The sequence below is a fragment of the Scyliorhinus torazame genome, chromosome 3, assembly GCF_047496885.1.
Source record: "Scyliorhinus torazame isolate Kashiwa2021f chromosome 3, sScyTor2.1, whole genome shotgun sequence".
NCBI lineage: Eukaryota > Metazoa > Chordata > Chondrichthyes > Carcharhiniformes > Scyliorhinidae > Scyliorhinus > Scyliorhinus torazame.
This window is the reverse complement of record NC_092709.1, coordinates 290,120,672-290,141,539: the sequence shown is the minus strand read 5'-3', so window position 1 is coordinate 290,141,539 and position 20,868 is coordinate 290,120,672. Positions and strand designations below refer to the sequence as shown.

General features: G+C 40.6%; 1 protein-coding gene across 24 annotated transcripts in view; it reads right to left on the bottom strand.

Annotated features, from left to right (window-relative positions):
- Positions 1–11,708: 11,708 nt before the first annotated feature.
- LOC140409166 (transcription factor 4-like) overlaps positions 11,709–20,868 on the bottom strand; it is an 818,430-nt gene continuing 809,270 nt past the window's right edge. For all 24 annotated transcript variants that reach the window (XM_072497371.1, XM_072497372.1, XM_072497388.1 and 21 more), the window contains one exon: positions 11,709–19,297. Coding sequence is in view for 1 of the 24 variants with exons in the window: in XM_072497379.1 (XP_072353480.1) it covers positions 19,266–19,297 (32 nt within the window). In the remaining 23 variants the exon portion in view is untranslated. The remainder of the gene's footprint in view (positions 19,298–20,868) is intronic.

Below are 20,868 nucleotides of genomic sequence, written 5' to 3'. Positions count from 1 at the left end.
GTGGTTTTTTAAAATCCTACAGGTGCCACCATGTTGGGTCATACTGCTGTTACCAAGATTTTTGTTGCTACATTTGAACTATACTGCTTGAAACACTATGAAGTAGTCTTGTAGAATTTACAAGACGTCTTTGTTAACAATACTGAACTATGTACCTCTATCCTACTTTCGGACATCAGAGAGCTTTGGACTTGTGAAGGACATACTTTCAGAACAGAGGATAAAGGAGAGCATGTGGCACAAGGTCTTCACCCACCTTCAGGCAGCGGAGAGCATTAGACCTGCGAAGGACATGCTTTTGGGACAGAGGATAAAAGAGAGCGTGGGTCCCGAGGCCTTCACCTATCTTCAGGCAGCGGAGAGCATTGGGCATGCGAGGAACACACTTTTGGGACAGAGGATAAAAGAAAGTGCAGGGCTCGGTCCCTAACCTGACCTACGATCGCTGTTCTGACAGCGCACTGAGTTTGAAAAAAATCTAAGAGTGACATCACAGGTAAGCAGTAAACTGGTTGGTGAGTAACTGATATTACGGACTGTGTTTAAATAGCTAAAGCTAAAACAAGGTATTATTTGTTGGGAAAAATATTACTTCTAGATTTGTTGTAGTCTAAGGCCACAAAGTTTTACTTTTAAGACATGTCCGGTCAGGACAGCCGAGTGGAGAGGCAGCATGGTGGCGCAGTGAGTAGCACTGCTGCCTCACGGCGCCGAGGCCCTCGGTTCGATTCTGGGTCACTGGCCGTGTGGAGTTTGCATATTCTCCCCGTGTTTGCATAAGTTTCGCCCCCCATAACCCAAAGATATGCAGGCTAGGTGGCTTGACTACATTAAATTGCCCCTTAATTGGAAAAAAATAATTGGGTACTCTAAATTTATTTTAAAAAAGAAGAAAAAAAAAGGACAGCCAAGTGGACTGTGTGGCCTGTCACATGTGGGCAGTCTTGGACCTTACCAGCATCCTAGATGACCACATGTGTGGGAAGTGCTTCCAGCTGCAGAAACTGGAGCTCCAGGTTTTGGAGCTGGAGCAGCAGCTGGAGACACTGTTGTGCATCCGCGAGGCCGAGTGTTACATGGATAACATGTTTAGAGAGGTTGCTCAAGGGACAAGAGGAGAAAAGGGAATGGGTGACCACCAGGTAGTCCAGGAAGAACAGGGAAGTAGTGCAGGAGTCCCATGGGGTCCCACTCGCAAATTGGTATGCCATTTTGGAAGCTGGTACCTCAGAGGAGTGCAGTCCGAGCCAAGCTTCTGGCACCACAAGCAGCTCGACTGTACAGGGGGAGGAAGAAGAAAGGAAGAGCAATAGTAATAGGGGATTCATTAGTCAGGGGTTGAATAGCCTCATTATAGATCTGATGAAATGGCAGTTTAAAAAATTACCTTACACCTGTATGATAGTCCTTTATCTGGGATGGGTTGGAGTATATAAATGTTGCCATGGTGATAAGTCAAATGGTCATCTATACTCTCAGCTTGTGTAACAATGATCATTACTTTGTTGTCAGCTGTGTGGCGTGTTCCCGCTTTGTTGGCAATAATAATGACTGGAAAGCTCAGCAGCAGTAATTAGACACAAGTTGCTATAGATACGGGCTTTATCATTTCCCATTTCCCACCCTCTGGACGCAGAGTGAAATTCCCTACTCAGTGTTAATGAGTGCCGGCAGCAGTGTTGTACGATGAGGGGTCCATCTCCTGTGGGAACTGAATTAAGGCTGCCCCATCTCATCTGCTTCACAGCCAACAGAGAGAGGGCACGTTCTGGCATCATTTTCAATTTGAAGCCAGGCCTCAGTGGTAAGGAGTAAATACAGAAAGCGCTAGAAACACTCGGCAGGCCTGGCAGCACCTGTAGGGAGTGAAACAGAGTTAACATTTCAGGTCAGTTAACTTTTGTCAGAATAACTTCAAATCCCGCAACCTCTACCACCTAGAAGGGCAGCAGATGCATGTCAGCACCAGAACCTGCAGCTTCCCCGCCAAGTCACACTCCATCATAGAATTTACAGTGCAGAAGGAGGCCATTCAGCCCATCGAGTCTGCACCGGCCCTTGGAAAGAGCACCCCACCCACGCCCACACCTCCATCCTATCCCCTATCCCCGTAACCCAGTAACCCCACCCAACCCTTTTCAACACTAGGGCAATTTAATATGGCTAATCCACCTAACCTGCACATCTTTGGACTGTGGGAGGAAACCGGAGCACCCGGAGGAAACCCACGCAGACACGGGGAGGACTTGCAGACTCCGCACGGACAGTGACCCAAGCCGGGAATCGAACCTGAGACCCAGGTGCTGAGAAGCAACTGTGCTAACCACTATGCTAACGTGCTGCCCATCCTAACTTGTTGGGATAAAGTCCTGGGACTTCCTCACTAATTTTTGGATTTGCTTATTGTCACGTGTACCGAGACACAGCGAAAAGTATTTTTCTGCATACAGCTCAAACAGATCATTTCGTACATGAAAAGAAAATACATAATAGGGAAAGGTTTGTGATAGTGTTAGTGTTAGAATTACATTTAAAGAGATTATTATGGTTATAAGAGATGTAAGAAGAGGATCTGTGCGAGAGAGCTCGCAGAGAGTCGCCACGCTCCGGCGCCATCTTGGTTGAGGGAGCAGCATGACACTGGGAATTTCTTCACCACACAAACTGCAGCAGTTCAAGGCAGCGATTCACCCCCACCCTTTCGAGGCCAGTTAGGGATGGCCCATTTATCCATCGGTTCCCATTTCTCCTTTGTTAACTTTAAAAAAAAAGCCTTGTATCCATATTTCAAAACGAAGATTGAAGTGCTGGGGTAAGCAAAAGAACGATTTACAAGGATGTTAGCAAACTGGGCGAGGGCACAACTATCAGAAAAGAATAAACAGGCCGGGCCTATTTTCTTGAGAAAAATTAAGTCTGAGATCATAGAATCATAGAATCCCTGCAATGCAGGAGGCCATTTGGCCCATTGAGTCTGCACTGGCCCTTGCTGCGATAGAGCCTACCTAGGCCCTGTGGCAGTATCCACCTATATTAAAAGCTGATCAAAACTGATTTTATATTAAATCATGTATACACTCTATATTAAAAACTGATGACTGATGAAGTCAATTATCTCTTGTAAACCATTACTTATCGCAATAATGTTTTTCAACAAGTATTAGAGACATTATTTTTGTAAAAGTCCAGATGCAGTGAACTCATTAAGTCTTGTGGCCTTGTCTGGAGATAAGCTCTGCCAAATAAGGGAGGATATTGCTTGGCAAGAGGCCTTGCCAAGAGGGGAGGCTGGTGTTTTTCTGGAGATAGCTACTGGAGGTATCTTTGGGAACAAGTGCCCTGCTAGACCTCCCTAGAAACCAAGGCCTTGCTGACCAAGAGAGAGACAGTTCTTTGTCTCAAAATAACTGGGGAGTCAATCTATTTTTCAGAAGCTGATGCTCTGTAAAAGACTCCCTAGAAATCCCAAAGTAAAAAAAGGATATAAATGTTTAAGCACAGGCTGCGAAAGTTAGAGTTTCGCTTGGAGAGCTGTTTAGGAGATTGCTGGTGTTTATTTGACCAAGCTGCTGTCTCGACTCGTAGAGTTCTGCTCATTGATTGTGTATCGAATTCAGAGGCTACTAGTCGATGTAAGTATGAGATGTATATAGCTTTAGCAAATATGTAGTTAAGAAGCTAACAGGCTAACTCATCATATATCCTGTATTATCAAACTGTATCATTTATCAAAAATACTTGTATTACCCTTTTTCTTTAAATAAATTACGCTTATATTTTACCATACAGATCCGTGTCCATTTTAATAAATAAGAGTGACATTTAACTAAGACTCATCATATTCTCACCTTTTGAGGCTATCTGAAGGGTCACTTACCCATGCCTGGCTCTCAGAATTAGAAATATTTAGTTGAAGTTAAGGAAAAGATAGCAATCTAAGTCACAATCTATCCTGTACACTGAAGGTAGTGAAAGCAAGGCACATTGTGAATACTATAATTAGAACACCCAAATAGCGATCCTTACTTTAGATATTCACAAGACCTTATCTGGTAGCTTACAACCTCGACTAATCAGGAAGATCTTAGATAGAATACTCCTCGACTGTCACATCCCAATCCCCTGCTCCTATCACCATAGCCCATCTAACTTTTGGGCAATATTAGCATGGCCAATTCACCTAACCTACACACCTTTGGACTGTGGGAGGAAACCAGAGCACCCGGAGGAAACCCGTGCAGATACTGAACCTGAGAGAGAGGTTTTTAAAATGTTGAAGGGATTCTATAGGGCAGGTAAAGAGACGATGCTTCCATTTGTGAGGGAGTCCAAAACCAAGGTCCATGAATATAATTTAGTCATAAATTAATCTAATAATGAGAAACTTCTTTGCTGAAAGGGTGGTGAGAATATGGAATATGCTACCACATGGAGCGGTGAAGGTGAACAACAAAGAAAAAGAAAATGGCAACCAATCAACTCCACTCCAATTGTGACTGCAACACTCCCCAATCACCACCACTAACCTCACTTCCAGTCCCTCCCGATCACAGTTACTTGCATTCTCTGTGTTGCTTGCACCCTTCCAGCTCACCTTTTCCAATCAATCCATCTCTTTCAAACTCTCCTCCATACTTTGTGGGGTCTTTCATGGAAATATCTTAGGATGGAGTCATCTCCCTGCTGGGAGGCCACTTCCTGTCTCACCACAGGGCTAGTTCCCACCAAGGAGCAGGAGTCGGAACATTACTGCATCATCCAACTCACCTGCACATCTTTGGACTGTGGGAGGAAACAAGAGCAACTGAAGGAAATCAACGCAGACACGGGGACAATGTGCAAGCTCCACAGACAGTCGTCCAAGATCGGAATCAAAGCCGGAATCAAAGCCGGGTCCCTGGCGCCGTGAGGCAGCAGTGCTAACCACTGTGCCACCGTGCCATCCAATTTCCATTTTAATCTCATTAGCAAGATTAAAGTTGAATGCAGCTGACTCCCGGTATTCACCTACAACTCGCCCTGCCCCCTTCCCCTCCACCCAAGTGGGAAGTCACACCGGCGCAAATCATTATTAGTCCCTAAAAGCGGGGACCGGGCACCAGGGACAAATCGGGTGAGCCAGGGGGTATGTACCATCTCTATACTTAGCGCCAGGGTGCCGAATGGGGTCCTTCAGGTGGGATTTTGGGAGCTTGGGCTGGCTGAAGGGACTCAGGTTGGCGGTCCTACTCAGTGTGGAGGTTGTGTAGCAAATCTTCCCTCTTGTAGCCTTCAAACTTTTGATGCCTCACCCAGCATGTCAATATCAGTGTTTCAGATCAAGGTAAATGTCTTCCCTTTAGTATTGGAAATGTTTGAAGTGCTTTTTCACATTCAATTTCATTCCCCTTTAACGTTTTCAGCCTCTGGGCTTACTGAGATGCCTAAACGTTTGGATGCATTGTTTACATTCAGCTTCATGGTCCATTAACTTTTACAAGCCTCTTGATTGACAGGGATAGACTATTTCAAAGCAGGATTAGCTCTGTTTGTTTTTATAGTTCTTCATGGGCCATTAACTCTGGCCGTCGAAATCAACGGAGAATCCACTTTTACGCTGGAATCGGGGGTGGCGCTTTATTTGCGATGCTATGCCCCTCATAAATGGCATACTCGGGAAGTACGCAGCACAACATTTTGACGTCATCAGGACATCACCTGAGGCCCTCCACCGATGCTCCGCTCCCGACGACGTCTGTCGCGTGTCCTCTGTTTTCGGGGACCTCGCATGGCAGCTACGTGGGCTTTATGCTGCGCGGCTGCTAGCCCCTCACCGGGCGGAGGATAGGTGCGGGGTTGGCGCCGACTTTCTGGTTGTAAGACCAGACGGATCCTGCGGATATAACCGCAGAATCGGAGATTCCAGCCCCAGATGCTCTGTCTGTCTGCTTTTGTTTCAGCTGGAATTTCCTCTGTTCAGAAATCATTCCTAGAAAGACGGAGGCAGGGTTCTCTGCACTCCCAGCCGTGTGTTTCTCAGTGGTGGGAGGCGGCGTATCATTCACTTGTGGCGGGATTCTCTGCTCCCACCGTTTACACTGCGAATTCCCATTGAAGCCACCCAATGCCTCCTGGAAACAGAATCCTGTTGGCAGCAAATGACGGGAGAATTCCGGCCCAGGTTCTCTGTCTGACTGCTTTTTTTTTTGTTGTGGTTTCCTGGGTTCTGAAGTCCTTCCAAGAAAGACCAAGTGCTCTGTCTGAGTGCTCTCCCCTTGCAGGCATCAGTGTCAGGGTGACATTGTCAAGGGACAGGGCCTGAAGGGGGGGGGGGGCCTTTGTGAACCCAAAGCAGGGTGTCACTCATTTGAGAGGGGTCCTTGCTTGTGATTGGGGAAGGGGGGATGCATTGTTACTCTGAGAAGAAAGGCGTCCTATCTCTGAGGATGTGGTCTTACTAGTTTCTTCAGGTCCCAAGGTGTGAATCACCCCGGCTCCAAAAACATTTCTAAGTGTTGTTGGATTGCGATCTGGATCGTGCCAATCTACCTGGCAGGAATCGCACCCCATTTCCTGAGACCACACTTAGATATTTTTTGGATGAATTCTGCTCATGAACTTAGGGTAATCAGCCATTAGTCTTGTCCTAAAAATAGTTGGAAACTTCACAGCGAATCAATTCAGAGCCAGTTTTAATAGAATAATAAGTCATAATTACTTCTGAATAACTGATCTGGCCTGGAAAATCAATTTTGTGTGGTGTTTCATTTATTAAAATAATTTCCTTAACATTTTTCAAATTTCCTTAAAAATAAAAATTAAAGCAATCTTTGTTTTAGTTTTTCGCTTTCATATTTTCTCCTTAACCCTGATCGATGTCCCAATCTTGTATTTTGCTTCTTGTACAATGACCTAAATATCATTTACATTTCAAGTTTTTTATTTCTCCATTTGCAGCCTGCAATTGGCTAAAGAGCGTCCCTGCAGCTTTTCTGGTTCACAGATGCTGCAGATTCCCCATGGAGTGCGATGCACTGAATGAGATGTGGAATTTATAGAAATCTCTGTTGATGGGACCCTGATAAGCTCTGGGCAACTATATGTGAAGCAAATGGCAAAAGCCATTCCTTCACCACAGAAAGGAAAATTCTGGGCATTTCTCTCATTGTTGTTTGCGGAACCTTGCTGTGCACAAATTGGCGACTTCAGTTCCTTTATTACAACAATGGAAACACTTCTAAAGGACTTAATTGGCTGTAAAATGCTTTGGGATATCCTAAGGTCATAAAAAAAGCTGTGGAAATGCGTGTCTGTCTTTCTTCTTTCGCATTTTTATACAATAATGGGCAAGTTGTGCAATTTAGCTTTTCCCCAAAGTACAGTTAAAAATTCCAAAATATCATATAATATAAATAGAGTTTGACTTCTCGGGTCACAGTAAAATCAGTGGCCTTGATAATATATTGTATGTTATTTGGGGAAACATTCCTATTGATACAAAACATATACACAACTTGTGCTTCTTTCGGAGTAACCAAATAAACTAAATGAACAAATTGAGGGATAAATTAGAAGGCAGCCCCTTAAAGGGATACTGTACCAAATAAACAGAATCTCAAAGGACACTTAAAACATCAAAACAAATACACAACTTGAGAGAGCGCATTGCTAGCAAAGGTTCACCAGCACATTAAAAAAAAAATTGAATGCTACCTCAGCAATAGAAGGGACAGTTTGAGGCTTTCAGCACTGTATAAATCACAGAATATTCTTAGCACATGCACCTTTTTGCTCCTGTCATCAAATTGTTCCATAGTGACCTAGTAGCTACTAAGCCCTGCATAAATATATCAATTGAACTTCTGCCTTATTTAAATTGCTGTATAATCATGACTGGTTAAAATGGAATTGTTAAATCAGAACCGTGAGATTGGTCTACACGCTCTTCCCACACAAGCTTATAAGTTGTACAAATTTACTTCAATCAATTAAGTGTTCTTTTTAATTAATCTTTTACACTTAATTTAGATACGACCATCTAACAAAATATGCATCATTATTAGGCCTTTCTGATTATATTTACACCTCAGCTTTTTATTTTATGCTATTGATTGTTCGTTATTGTTTTGATTTTCGTATAACTACATTTTGGAAAAGAAACTGGTCAGCACAGATGAATAATGTCGAAAAGCTAGCAGGCATCATGAACAGGAATGTTCAGTTGCTCTTCCTAATGGAAAAGAGTTTGGTTGGCTGATTTCATAGGTGGAAGCCACTTGGCGATTGATGCTATGCTTTACATTGATCTTTGTGGGATTCTCTCGTTGGAGCTCTTAAAGTTGGGAAAATCTTAGGCTTTAGATTTTCATTGTGAGACAACTTCAGACCTAAGGAACCACTGCATACCAAAGTCAGATTGTAGCATTGGTGGAAGTATATTAATATTTACAAACAAATAAAAGAAATATAAAAACAAAATCAGAAAGGCTGCAAATATTTAGCAGATCAGGCAGCTTCTGTGGAGAAATAGAAGCCAATATTCAGGTCTTTGTCAGGAATCTAGATAAAAGGTCTTAGACCAGAAATGTTGAATGACTGACTTCTGTTCCTCCACAGATGCTGTCTGCCCTATTAATATTTATATATTCTCTCACTTTTTTCCTTTCTTTCCTCACCTTTTCCTATTATGTTTTTTGAAAGATTGTGTTCACAGCCCTCCTGGGTACCGTTTTCTTTATGTGTGACTAGAGAGCTAAAGTAAGTGAACAGTGTGGAGGGAGGACTATGCCAATATTATAGTTTTAATTCAGGTTTTTCATCTGTGCTATAAGTCCTAACATTTTAATAGAGGGACACCATTGATACAAGTGCTGACATAGTCCCTCTTCCATAGTATTTTACTACTTTCTTTCCCCTTCAGCAAAAGTATGATGCTAAGACAGAATTTACTTGTCATAATTTTGAATTATATTCAAACACGATCCAATCTCTCATCAGTAAAAAAAACTGTGCATAGAATAAGCATGAGGACAGCCTACAGGACTATCTTGTCAAAGGCAGTACACAGGAATGGCGGTTAATTTGGAATCAAACTCACGGTCAGTTCTGGCCTGCAGAGATACCCACAGTATCATCTTCCCACACTGTCCAAAGGCAAACCAGGAGTTTTGCCTTCTCTTTCAAAGTAAGGGTCAGTAGGATGAATCCACATTTAGAAAGCTGATCTGCCAGCCCATGTGTGAAAACATCAAAATATTTAATCCAAAGACTATTCAAAAGTCCCAGTGTTAGCCAGACTAGTAGGTCCTGTTCTATTAACACCAATGGTAATCCATTAAATGGATTAAGAAGAATTTAAATGTGCATGATGTATCAAAGTCTTCCATCCTTGGATGTGGATGGATTTAATTAACTACATAGTTTGGATTTAATTCAGAACCAAAAACGTTGATTTCACGGCAAATTGAACTTCAATGTTCATTGTATTAACCCCAAGCAAGTTGGGCAAACCTAAACACAACTCGCAATTGTCAGCAATCCCTCCTCATCTTTCCCTGAAGCGATGAACATGATCAACTAAACCATCCTCTTCCAAGGCCTCTCCATCATTACCCAGCTAAGTGGAACTGCACTTGCTTGGCTCCATTCTTACCTATCCAATTGTAACCAGGGCATCCCTGACGATGATTTCTCTCCTTGCATTGTGTTCTCTTAATTCCTTCAAAGATCTAAGTGACCCTCCTTGGTAACATCATTTAGGTATGTTTGGTCCCCTGTTCTCCAACACTTTTATCAAGCCCTCCACTACCTAGGGTGATGCCAAATGGTTCCTCCAACACCTTGTCCTGGATGAGCTGCAGTTTATCCAGTCAAATGTCACTGAGGCTAAAGTTTATAATAATAATCTTTATTGTCACAAGTAGGCTGACATTGCAATGAAGTTACTGTAAAAAGCCCCTAGTCGCCACATTCCGGCTCATGTTCAGGTACACTGAGGGAGAATTCAAAATATCCAAATTTCCTAACAGCACGTCTTTTGGGACTTGTGGGAGGAAACCAGAGCACCCGGAGAAAACCCACGCAGACACGGGGCGAACATGCAGACTCCGCACAATGACCCAGCCGGGAATCGATCCTGGGACTCTGGCGCGGTGAAGCCACAGTGCTAACCACTGTGCTACCGTGTTGTCCTGGTTCGTCTTTGACCCTACCCTCCAACTCTATCTAATTACTATCAATTCCTCACCTCGGTCTCAGGTTGAACCAGATCATCGATAACTTGGACCTTGGGCTGAGCTTCTAATTCAATACACTCGGCATTATCAAATCTGCCTATTTCTCACCCAGAACATCTATTGCTAAAGCCATCATTTGTGAATTTCTCACAAGACTTAATCATACTAATGCTCTATTAGCCAGTCTCCCATCTTACATAAACTTCAGAGCATTCAAAATACTCTGCTCCTATGCCACATTAATTCCTGCTTGCCCATCATCATTTTCACTGAATTACATTGGATCCCTTTCTCCCAACGCCTCAAATATAAAATTATCCTATTATTCTTTTGTGTTCAAACTTCATTGACCTTGCCCCTCCCTATGATTGAAACAACCAGCCCAACTAACCCTCAAAGTATGTTTTATTCCTCCAACTCTAGCCACTTAAGCACCCTGATTGATTCACCCCACCTTGTGCCATGCCCACAGATTTTAATGAACTCTCCTAAAAACTCCTTCTATAGCTCCGGGCATATTCTTTGATGATTACAATTATGTCAAGTGTCAAGCAATATGTTAAAAATGCTATATAAATGCAAATTGTTTTAGACATTACATTTTAACAAAATTTTAAAATTACAGCGTTAGTTCTATTTTCTTAGCTTGCTACTTCCTTGATTCTCCAGTCAACCAACATTGAATTTTGTTAAGAAATGCACTGAATTTATTTGGTGCAAACAGGTTAACAGAAAGGAGTGAGAAAGAAAACAGGCTGGCGGTTATGCCCTCCTTAAAACAGATGGTTCTGGATTCTCCTTATGGCACAAAATCGCAGGATGAGCAATGGTATGGTTTGGTGCTTTTTATTTTGCAATGTAACCCTCAGTGAGAAGGCAATTGTAACCCTGGACTTTGAGAGATAATTTGGTTTTCTTTGTGGATTTGACGTGATGGGATGAACCACCTATGGAAATGCAGCATCTGAGAGTGCCGTTTATTAGTTCTGTCATTTTAAGTGTGTACTGATTTGTCCTGGGGTTGGTGGAATGTTAAATGTTGCTTTGAGCGTGCCAAAAATACCCACGCAGGTATGTGACATTAGACATTTAGTCAGTACTACAGTATGCCGACAATGCTGCGAAGAGCAAGAAGAGCTTCAAGGGAAGTTGAGCTTTCCAATCGATGAAAATCATTGGAATGCATGAGCTACACTGGCACTCTGTTTGCAAAACCTATGCCAGTAAGTCAAATTGTAGGGAATAATTGATGGCAAGTTTTGATTTTAAAATTCCAAGTTTTGTATAACCCTTCACATGGTCCATCTAGCAGTTATGTAAGAGGGGGGAGAGAGTGTTAATTTACTTGAAATACTTTTGAGAATGTGGCAAGAATTAGGATTCCTGAAGAACAGAAACAATAACAGTTCCACAGCACAGACACATAGCTCTTCAAACCCTGAGGATTACCAGTGTCAGGAGAAGAACATTAAAAAAAACACATAAAACACAAGGTTATAAAAATGGCACATTTATTGCTACAGAACTGTCATGTACATGACTGCTTGGAATAACTACTGATGATAAACAGGTAATGGCCTACATCGAGCTGGCCTTTGAATACTCCAGCAAACAATCTGTTCGGACATTTCTACAAATCTGAAAAACACCAAAAAAACATGAAAAGTTGAGGCACTCGAGCCACACAAATGGGAAAAAGGTGAAATAGGTTTTTTTTCTTCACTGCTGCAGCTATGTGCAGTCGCGACATCATGCGACTTACAACTAAAACGCTACCATACAGTTAATCTCAGTAACACATGGTAAAATAACATCTTTTAAATAGTAAAATAAAGTAACAAACTTTTACTCAGAATGATTCCAAAAATCTACAAAGAGAAATATTCAGAATCCGAGAATTTTTTTTTTCAAGATCCATGGTATAAAAGGATTGCTCCTGCGAAAAATAAGCCAAATATATTTTTTTCTTTAAATTTAGCTTTTATAGGGTGTACTACAGTCTATTTCATAGCAAAAAGAGCACTAGACAAAAGAAGCTTTATAACAAAAAGCCAGGCACTGATACATGGTAATTCTCTGCTTTTCTCTTCACTTAATTGCATCACAAGTACAAGAATGAAAAAGGCCACAGTTCATATTCTCACCATTACATATGTCTATAATACTTGAAATGAGCATGGTAAACCAGCACTGCACAAGATGAATAAGAGTCAATGAGAAACATGTCTGTAAAAGTGGGCTCATAAAAGCCTTGGTGCCCCATTTTATTGGAATTACGTCTCCTTTTTAAAAATTTTTATCGATATATTTTTTCCAGTCAGCTATAATTGGCTAATATTTGTGCTTGTTCATACCAAATGCTAAATCATTTCTGGAGAGTGTTCACTTTTTTTTTAAAGAATAAAAAAAAAACTTGCCTGATACAAAAAAAATACAAAAAGGAAAATAAACAAAAACTAAACAAAATTTTTAAAAAAGAAATCGGAAGACTGGATAAATTTACAAATTGCATCACTGGTTCAATTGACAGTTTATAGGCGTTAGTGTTAATTACAGCTACATTGAAGACAATGGGTACCGATGGGTGAGCAGTTTGATTCAGTTTATGAACTGTTATAGACAGGGATGTGGATCCATTAATAAGTCTAATGTAAAAAGATCTTGCGTTTTTACTTGATGTTATGCTGACATTTTTATAACAATTAAAATGTTACAACTCTTTTGCACATGTCTAATCAAATAGTGCCTCAGATGATAACACATGTAGTACATGCCCAACTAAATCAACAGAAGTATTATATATCCTCAGTCATAAGTTGGCATTACCAATTTTTTGTCACCTATTTAAATAAAACAGTCTCTAAATAATTGCTATATCCAATAAAATTATTTTATTGTCACTCATCATCAATGATGCCACAATATCTCTGAAGTGATATGTTTCTGGAACTCATTCTATTCATGATCTTAAACAACAGCGCAAAGAAATTCCCAATCCTTCCCTGAACAAGAATAAATTGGACCTCTAGATGCAAGTATCATTCCCATAAACTACAATATCTTTTAAAATTCTGGCTTAACCTCCCAAGTGTCTTTAATTACTCATTATCTCAAGACTAAAGGAATGTTGTTACAGTGTAACTAGGAATATGTACGGAGAGGAAATTGCTATTTACCAGCCCATTTTTGGATATAAAAAGCAGCTCAGCTGACATCACATAAAATTACTACACCCGTCAATTCATGACCATATGCGTTGTTTTATATCTTTGCTCATTTTCTTCCTGCCAATGATGAGAAACCATTCTGTTTGAAATAATCACCTCATTACCTCCTCTACTTAAAATGTAAATCACACCATCCCGAATAATCTTTGACACCCGATGCAGTCAAGGGATGGAAGGAAAAACCTACTGGAAGACATTTGTCAACATGGAGATGTTACCTTATCAGTAGGAGTCCATACCATTTTGAATGTAAAAATTCCGAAGTGGTTGATCATTGTCACTACAGCTGGAACCACGTGTCAACTGGTTCGCCGTATTCAGCATTGTTGCACCTTTCACTAACACCTGACTGCAGAAGCACAGGCATCTAAGCCTTTTAGCCACACCGCACTCAACATAGAATTGTGCAGCTCTTCACACTACAGCAGCTATCCCTTAACTAGTCAACTTCCATTCATTTGTACCCAATGTACGTCAGGCACATAGGATGGAACAAGTAACATTCAGACCCTTGAATCATGCAATTAGATCAAAGCTGACCTGTATCATAACTCCATTTACCCTTCTTGGCACCATATCCCTTAATACCCTTACCTAACAACAATCTATGAACTTAAGTTTTTTTAACCATTATACTTCTTGACAAGCAATGGCTAAAAGAGTAACAACATTTCAGTTCTCATCAAAAGTTTTGATTATAGCCTTCTTGAATTGATGTTGGATTGTCTGAAGCACTGTGCTCTTTCTACAAGAGCAGCGCATCAGAAAGTAACCCATTTCCACTTTACCTCAATCAAGTGACTTTGCTTCTTTCCCATTCACAGCTTTAAAAGGAAATCAATTGTTTACTTGATCCACCTCCATGCATTTAAAAGTTTCATGAACTGCCCATCAAAATACTGAAACCTTGCACACTCACAAATGTAATCATTATCAACAATATTCCAACAGAATGATTTAGATTAAACATTTAGTAGATAATAAATTTCAAATACCTTATATTGTTCCGTTTTTGAAATAAGTTTCCAGAAATATAATGTGTGCTTGTAAAATTCCTTGACAATGCTACTTGAAATTTTACTATCTCATTTAAACTTGAGACACTTTTTAAACCACAGGGATTCCATTGTATTTCTTTTCAAAAGCAAAAAAAAAACTCATGACATATTCAAAAAACACAGAATGACTTTTAAGTCTACATGTAAAAATATAACTTTTAGCTCTTGCACAAAAATTTAAACACAACTGCAAAGTTTGCCTGTCGTCGCATATAACACACAAAGCTTTGCAGCTTTGTTTTAAAGTGATAGTTAATTACCAACAGGGAAAAGAGATGGACCACTTTCTCTTCCTTTTTTTGTTGCCTTTTTACACCAAAGCATGACTTTCTTTTGAAACTCTGCTTGGGGCAGAGGACATATTACTGCCAGGAATGTTTCAAGTCTACACAAAGTGTAGGAAATTCAGGCTCCTAATAGTTCAGTAAATTTTACACTAGGAGAATTTTCAGGCCACGCACATACACTAAAATTCCAGTGCTGTTGTTTTGTTTTTTTAAAAAGATATTTTAAGAGCACAAACCATCCCACCCTCCAAACTAGTGTATGTGCTCTCTGCACAAGAATGTAAACAAAAAGAAAACAAATGATCAATAATGACGTTTTTCCCCAACTCCCACATTAATGCTTACTTTTATCATGTTTAATATAACAGAATCTATATTATGATTACTGGTGGGATTTTTTATTTAAAACTATGTACAATATATGAAACCCCTTTTATGTTGATAGTCGCTATGATTTTTCCAAGCTTCACCTCATGCATAAACTAATGCTGGTCAGCGTTCTTCACAAATAATGCACACTTTCTCGTTCGTTATTGCTAAGTTCTTTAAAGAAACACTAGAAAACTAACAAGTTCCTCGAAGCCTCTTTAGTTTTTTTTTGCTCGGGCTTCTAGACCTTGCTGCTCTTGTCAATGTCGCAGGCTGCATATCCACTATCGATAATCACCACTGCTTTTGTTTTTGTCTCTAATCTACTACAGTACTTTTTGTTGAGAAAAAAAGAAAACAAAGGGAACCTTAAGTATTAACTGCTTTTAAAATATTTTAGCAGGCGGTGTTGCTAAATTGCTTTCAGCGCTGATTGATGAAATGGTGACATTTTAACCCGTTGTGCTCTGGACAGTTTCCTTTCCCTCAGCACTTGGTACATGGAAACGTGCTTCGTTTCTGGGACCAGGCGCACTGCCAAGTTCAAGCATTCCATGACAAGCTTTTATTCAGCACGTTCAGGTTTCCATGTGGTATGTGCAGTGGGTAGCAAGCGGGCTCTGATGTCTGGCTGTTATTGACTATACATTTTATAAGTGTTTAACAGAGGCCTGAGCTCTCCCTCAGATTCCTGCTACAATAGCATCTAGATAAGCGCGTACCTGAGCCAAGGGTAAAAATCTCCCATGTTTCATTCCCGTCCACTCTTGCTAATCTAGAGGTTCTGAACCAGGGGCTCATTAGGATTCAGCTCCATTGAATCCTTTCTTTAATTATGGTCTGATAAATGGAACATGCTTTCATGGAACCTACAACACCTCTACTTCTGTGACCTTAATCCTTTGAGCACAGAAAGAAAGACTTCTGTTTTCGAAATGCAAACTGTTCCTTCTGTGTGAGAACAGAAAAGAACTAGTTTCTGTAAATTTCTTATGTCACAAAGAGAAAATTGGGAAGAAAACAGCACTCACATTACTGAAAACATGGCTTGGTACATGAACAACAGACTGCGTATTAATTTCACTTGGCCAGATGCTGATTGCAACCCTATTCATTAGGAAAAGGGTGGGCCAACATCTTCTATGGATGGAGTGAATAGGTTCATCATCCCACTTTTGTTCTTACATACCGCAAAGTGATCACTTACAAATCAGCATTGACAGAGGCCTGGGAGCATATTGCCTGCCTGCCCTCTTGGCACATGGAATGAAACACTGTGTATTGGAAGAGATGGAAAAATTAATGGGGAACTAAAGACAAATTTAGGGAATGTAATGATTCTGATATTGTCTCTCAATGTATGGTCACGTCCAGAATAAAATTGTTGGGTTTTAATGGAGAAGGTTTATTGCAGTGCTCAAAGGGTTAAAAGGACATGTTCAGGAAAAATCTCTGGTGTCATAGTCTATTTCTCCACAGATACACTATTTGATGGAAAATAAGACTCCTTTCAACCAACAGCAGACTGGCTATAATGCCAATTCACTGAATATATATGCTAGTTCTGACCTTTGTACCTGAAGTCTGGATAGATCTTAACTTCAAAACTACTAATGAATCTGTACCAACGCAGCGAGGGAGGGTGTCCTAGTGCAAGTTGACTGTATGTTTCCCAGAGCTCTAAAATCCAAACAGTACAGAACTTGAATCACTAAGTTGTCGCTATTTATCATTTCTGGACCCAGACAGGGAACCAATATGGGTAAGATCTGGTTTAGATTCTGATGCTCCTGCCAATGGAAACCCATATAATGAATTCCTCCACACCACAAGACCTGTTTAAGGCCATTCAAGAGCAGCTCTAAATGATGTAATTCCCTAGTCACTACTAAAGTCTGTCCATCAGGAAGATGACAGATAGAAGCTTGTGTTAATTGCTAAAACTTCCAACCATACAGAATTTAACAGACTGAAGCTTTGGAAGGGTAAATTACACCTTTAGCACTGCTCCATTTCAATCACAGCGATTCTAACATTTCTGCTTTAAAATAGACAGATCTGACTCACAGGGACTGAATAAAAAAGAAAATTGCCTAGGCTTATCACTTTTTTAATATATGTACATATATATATATAACATCCTCACAGAGAAAATGCAACTTGTGCAATGACTGTGCACTGAGATGGTCAGCATGTGTGTTTAAGTGTGCAGCTCTTGTTTGTTTTAAATAAGTATTTTGCTTTTATAACCTAATTTTCCTTATACGTGGAAGTAAGCTGCTACTTCACGTTACATTGCATAAATATATCTGCAGTAAACCTGCCTAAAGCACTTGTTTTCACTACTCCTGACATGCATAGAACTAAGCTGACTCTTCAGATTGATCATAGGCAAACCTCTGCGCAGAACTATATTACCATCTTAGTTTAGTACAAATGCTTAAAACCTAAGTGGAAAGCTTCTGTAACCAGAACACTTACAATAAATCAAAGAATGAATTGCAGGTTTTCTTCTCATCCAGGAGCATAAGTCACACCAGTCATATGGAGTAGAATTTTTAAGAACTATTATATATACACCATACACATACAGTAATAGGTATAATGGTAAAAATGGAACGCAAATGGATATTTCTGCTGTTATAATATTTTGTATATATTATGGTGGAAACCTCCATTGACAGTTACTTTAGGGTTCCCATATATTCATCCATAACTGATTGCTATGATGTCTCAACTTCCTATGTTTTCATCCTTCCAATTTTTGCCACTCGTCTCCTAAAGGCCAACTAAGTTTTGGGACATGGCTTGATGGGCTCCGGATAACTCACTGAAGCGGTGAGCTCAGCTAACGAGTTTCAGCAGGTCATTTTACCATGAGTGGGGGAAGGCGGGGGTGGGGGAATCGCAGTCAAATCTAACTGCCACCCACAATGATTTTCCTGCACAATTCACTGGCTTGTGATAGGAAATGAGGATATTGACTGACTTTTCCCTCCGCCAGTCTAGAAACACAAAGGCCAACTGTAGCAGCCAAACCATTATCTTGGTCAAGATCACGTAACTGAGTAAAGACCGCAGATTGAGCCTGGGGTCATTCTGGTCTCCAGGGTTCAATTCCACTGAACAGCCCCATTGCCACTGGACCAATGCGGTAAACTTCCACTTGATATCTTATCCACAGAAACAACAATGCCACCCTCCAAAAGGAACAAACAATTGAGTAACAGTGCCACCATGAATTCTGTACCCCAAACTATTCATTGCTGTTGGATTCCATACAGGAGCCATGCTGACCACTGCCTTAGTATCAAATGTAAATTAAAAAAAATCTTTTATGCTGATACAAGGTTTTAGTTTCCAATATAAACAAGTCTTGCTAAAGGCAGAAGATGTGACCTATTTTCCATCAAATACTATATAACTGCAGGAAAATGGCAGGAATTTAAAATCACAAAAAAAAACACAGGCATCGCAATATAGACACAGATTACATCACCAACAGGCCCATTATTCCATCCGTTACTCCCATGCAGACAAAGGAATGGCTAAGCAGTCATCACCTAAGTTACCATTAGGACAGTTGCTGGTTTTTGTGAATACTGGATGTGGACGGGCAGCAAAGCTTCACTCTCTCCAGAGAACAAACACTAGCTGACTAGAACACCAACAAAACGAAATAATGTTAAATTGTATTTTTTTTCCTTTTTTATCAGAAGTACACTTTTCATTATTGCAAGGTTACGATTTCAAATAAATATTTTTTCAACCTACAAATTGATTTTTTTTTTAATTTTATTTTTTTACAGAAGTTCAGGCACAAATGCATTTTCCACAGTGTGGAGAAGATTGCCATTCAGTCTCGAGGCTGTACATTAACAGCTTGCAACATACTGCTCAACATTCTGAATGATATGTTTAGAGTTTGTCCCCCAAGTTGTACTTTGCTTGTTGGGAATGCAGTATTCTCTCTTTCTCCTCGCTCATTCTCTCTCGTCTGTGATTCATTTTCGTGACTGCTTTTAATGTGTCTCCATTTTACAAAAAAAGGGGATTGGGCAGAGTGTTTACATTGTTGTAAGATAATACAGTTGTCAAGGAAATGGTCTCTCACTTATGTTTGTTGATCTGGCACCATGGGCCTATAAGAAAAAGGGGAAAAAAAAGGTTAAGTAATGATATGTGTGTTCTACATTTTATTCCTTACTTCATTTTGCCTCTCACCTGAGGGTGGTGACTTATAACTCTGGCATTTACCCCATTATCCATTTCTAATGTGAGTGTTGGCAGACTACATAATTTTGTTGGATATTGTTGCGGACCCTTATCCTATTTTAACTCAATGCTGACACAAACATTGATTTTCAAACAAGGGGGGAGAACAGTAAATGGATATCAATCATAAGAATTGTGGCTACTCCATAGCTAAATGCAGTAAGGTCATTCATAACACATCCCAGTTAAATGACTAGTTTGGAAGAAACCATGAACACCCCCTCCCTCCCATGGCTGTTTTCACTCTCCTCTGTACACCACCTCTGAGCAATTCATGAGATTAGATGTAGGGAGCTAAAAAGACCAGTACAGACATGATGAGCCAAATGGCCTGTTTCTATAATTCAAAAGTGTACAGGAGTGCCCAGGAGACCGCACTTCCCTTCCTCATTTCCTTCTTCCCGAGGGAGATGCCTCACCTCTGCTGCGCAACTTCCCTTGGTCTTGATTAAGGGCGAGTGTTTGCAGAGTCATGTTGACTCTGGAGACCTTTACCAATGGAGGGCAGAACCCAGGTGTGCAAGTCCCACCCCCAATTCGAAGAGGTCACATTGCTGCCAGCAGGGGGAAAGGGTGGGGTGTGAATCACACAGGCAGGAAACCCAAATTCCCCAGGGCCATTTGAAATGAATGTTGTGTTCAAACAGTCCATGTCATGATTTGAGGTTTTTAAAATCCCCAGCCCTTTAAATATTAGAAAAAGTGACTGAAGTGGCAAGCTAGTTAAAAAAGGACACCCTCAGCCGGACTTCTTGATTGACAGGGCAGCTAGAGCAAGTTAGAAAGAACCATCACTATCTGTTCCTGCAGATTCAACAGCTTTTTGAAAATGTTTCCCAAGGGCTGTTATTACAGCAGAGTTCATTATCAATACTTGGCTGAGTTTCAAAAGCTACAAATGCACTTATCTCAGTGGGAGGGAGCTCAAATTTGACATTTTAATCGATAGTTTAAAGAGGTTATTAAAGGATCAGCTGTCTTTGATGTGGTCACTGAATGGAAGTTTATTTTATAACCAATTGAACACTTGAGATAATTTAAAATCTTTGAATGGGCTGCATGGGGAGTTTTCTTTCAATATCAATTGTGTATGAATGAGAACTGTTAGAAGTTAATTTTTTGTTTTTCAAACTCCATGTGGCTTCTGAAGTCTGCCCAAAGTGGTACTGGTGCATGGCTATGGAGGTGGCATGGGGTATGAGGAGGCAAGGATAATAAATAGGAAGTGGGTGAGAAAATAAGGGTAGAAGTTCCAACAGCTTCTAAAACAACCGGGAAAAGACCCAGAGAGCCAAGGCAGTATTCTAACCAGGCTGCCTCGGTGCTTGCCCACCCCTATGGCAGCCTATAATCTGCTTCTGGGTGGCAGGCGTGACTCCATCCCATCCCGATCTACCCAGAGTGAAAACTGAGTGTAATGAGGCACTTTAAACAGAAG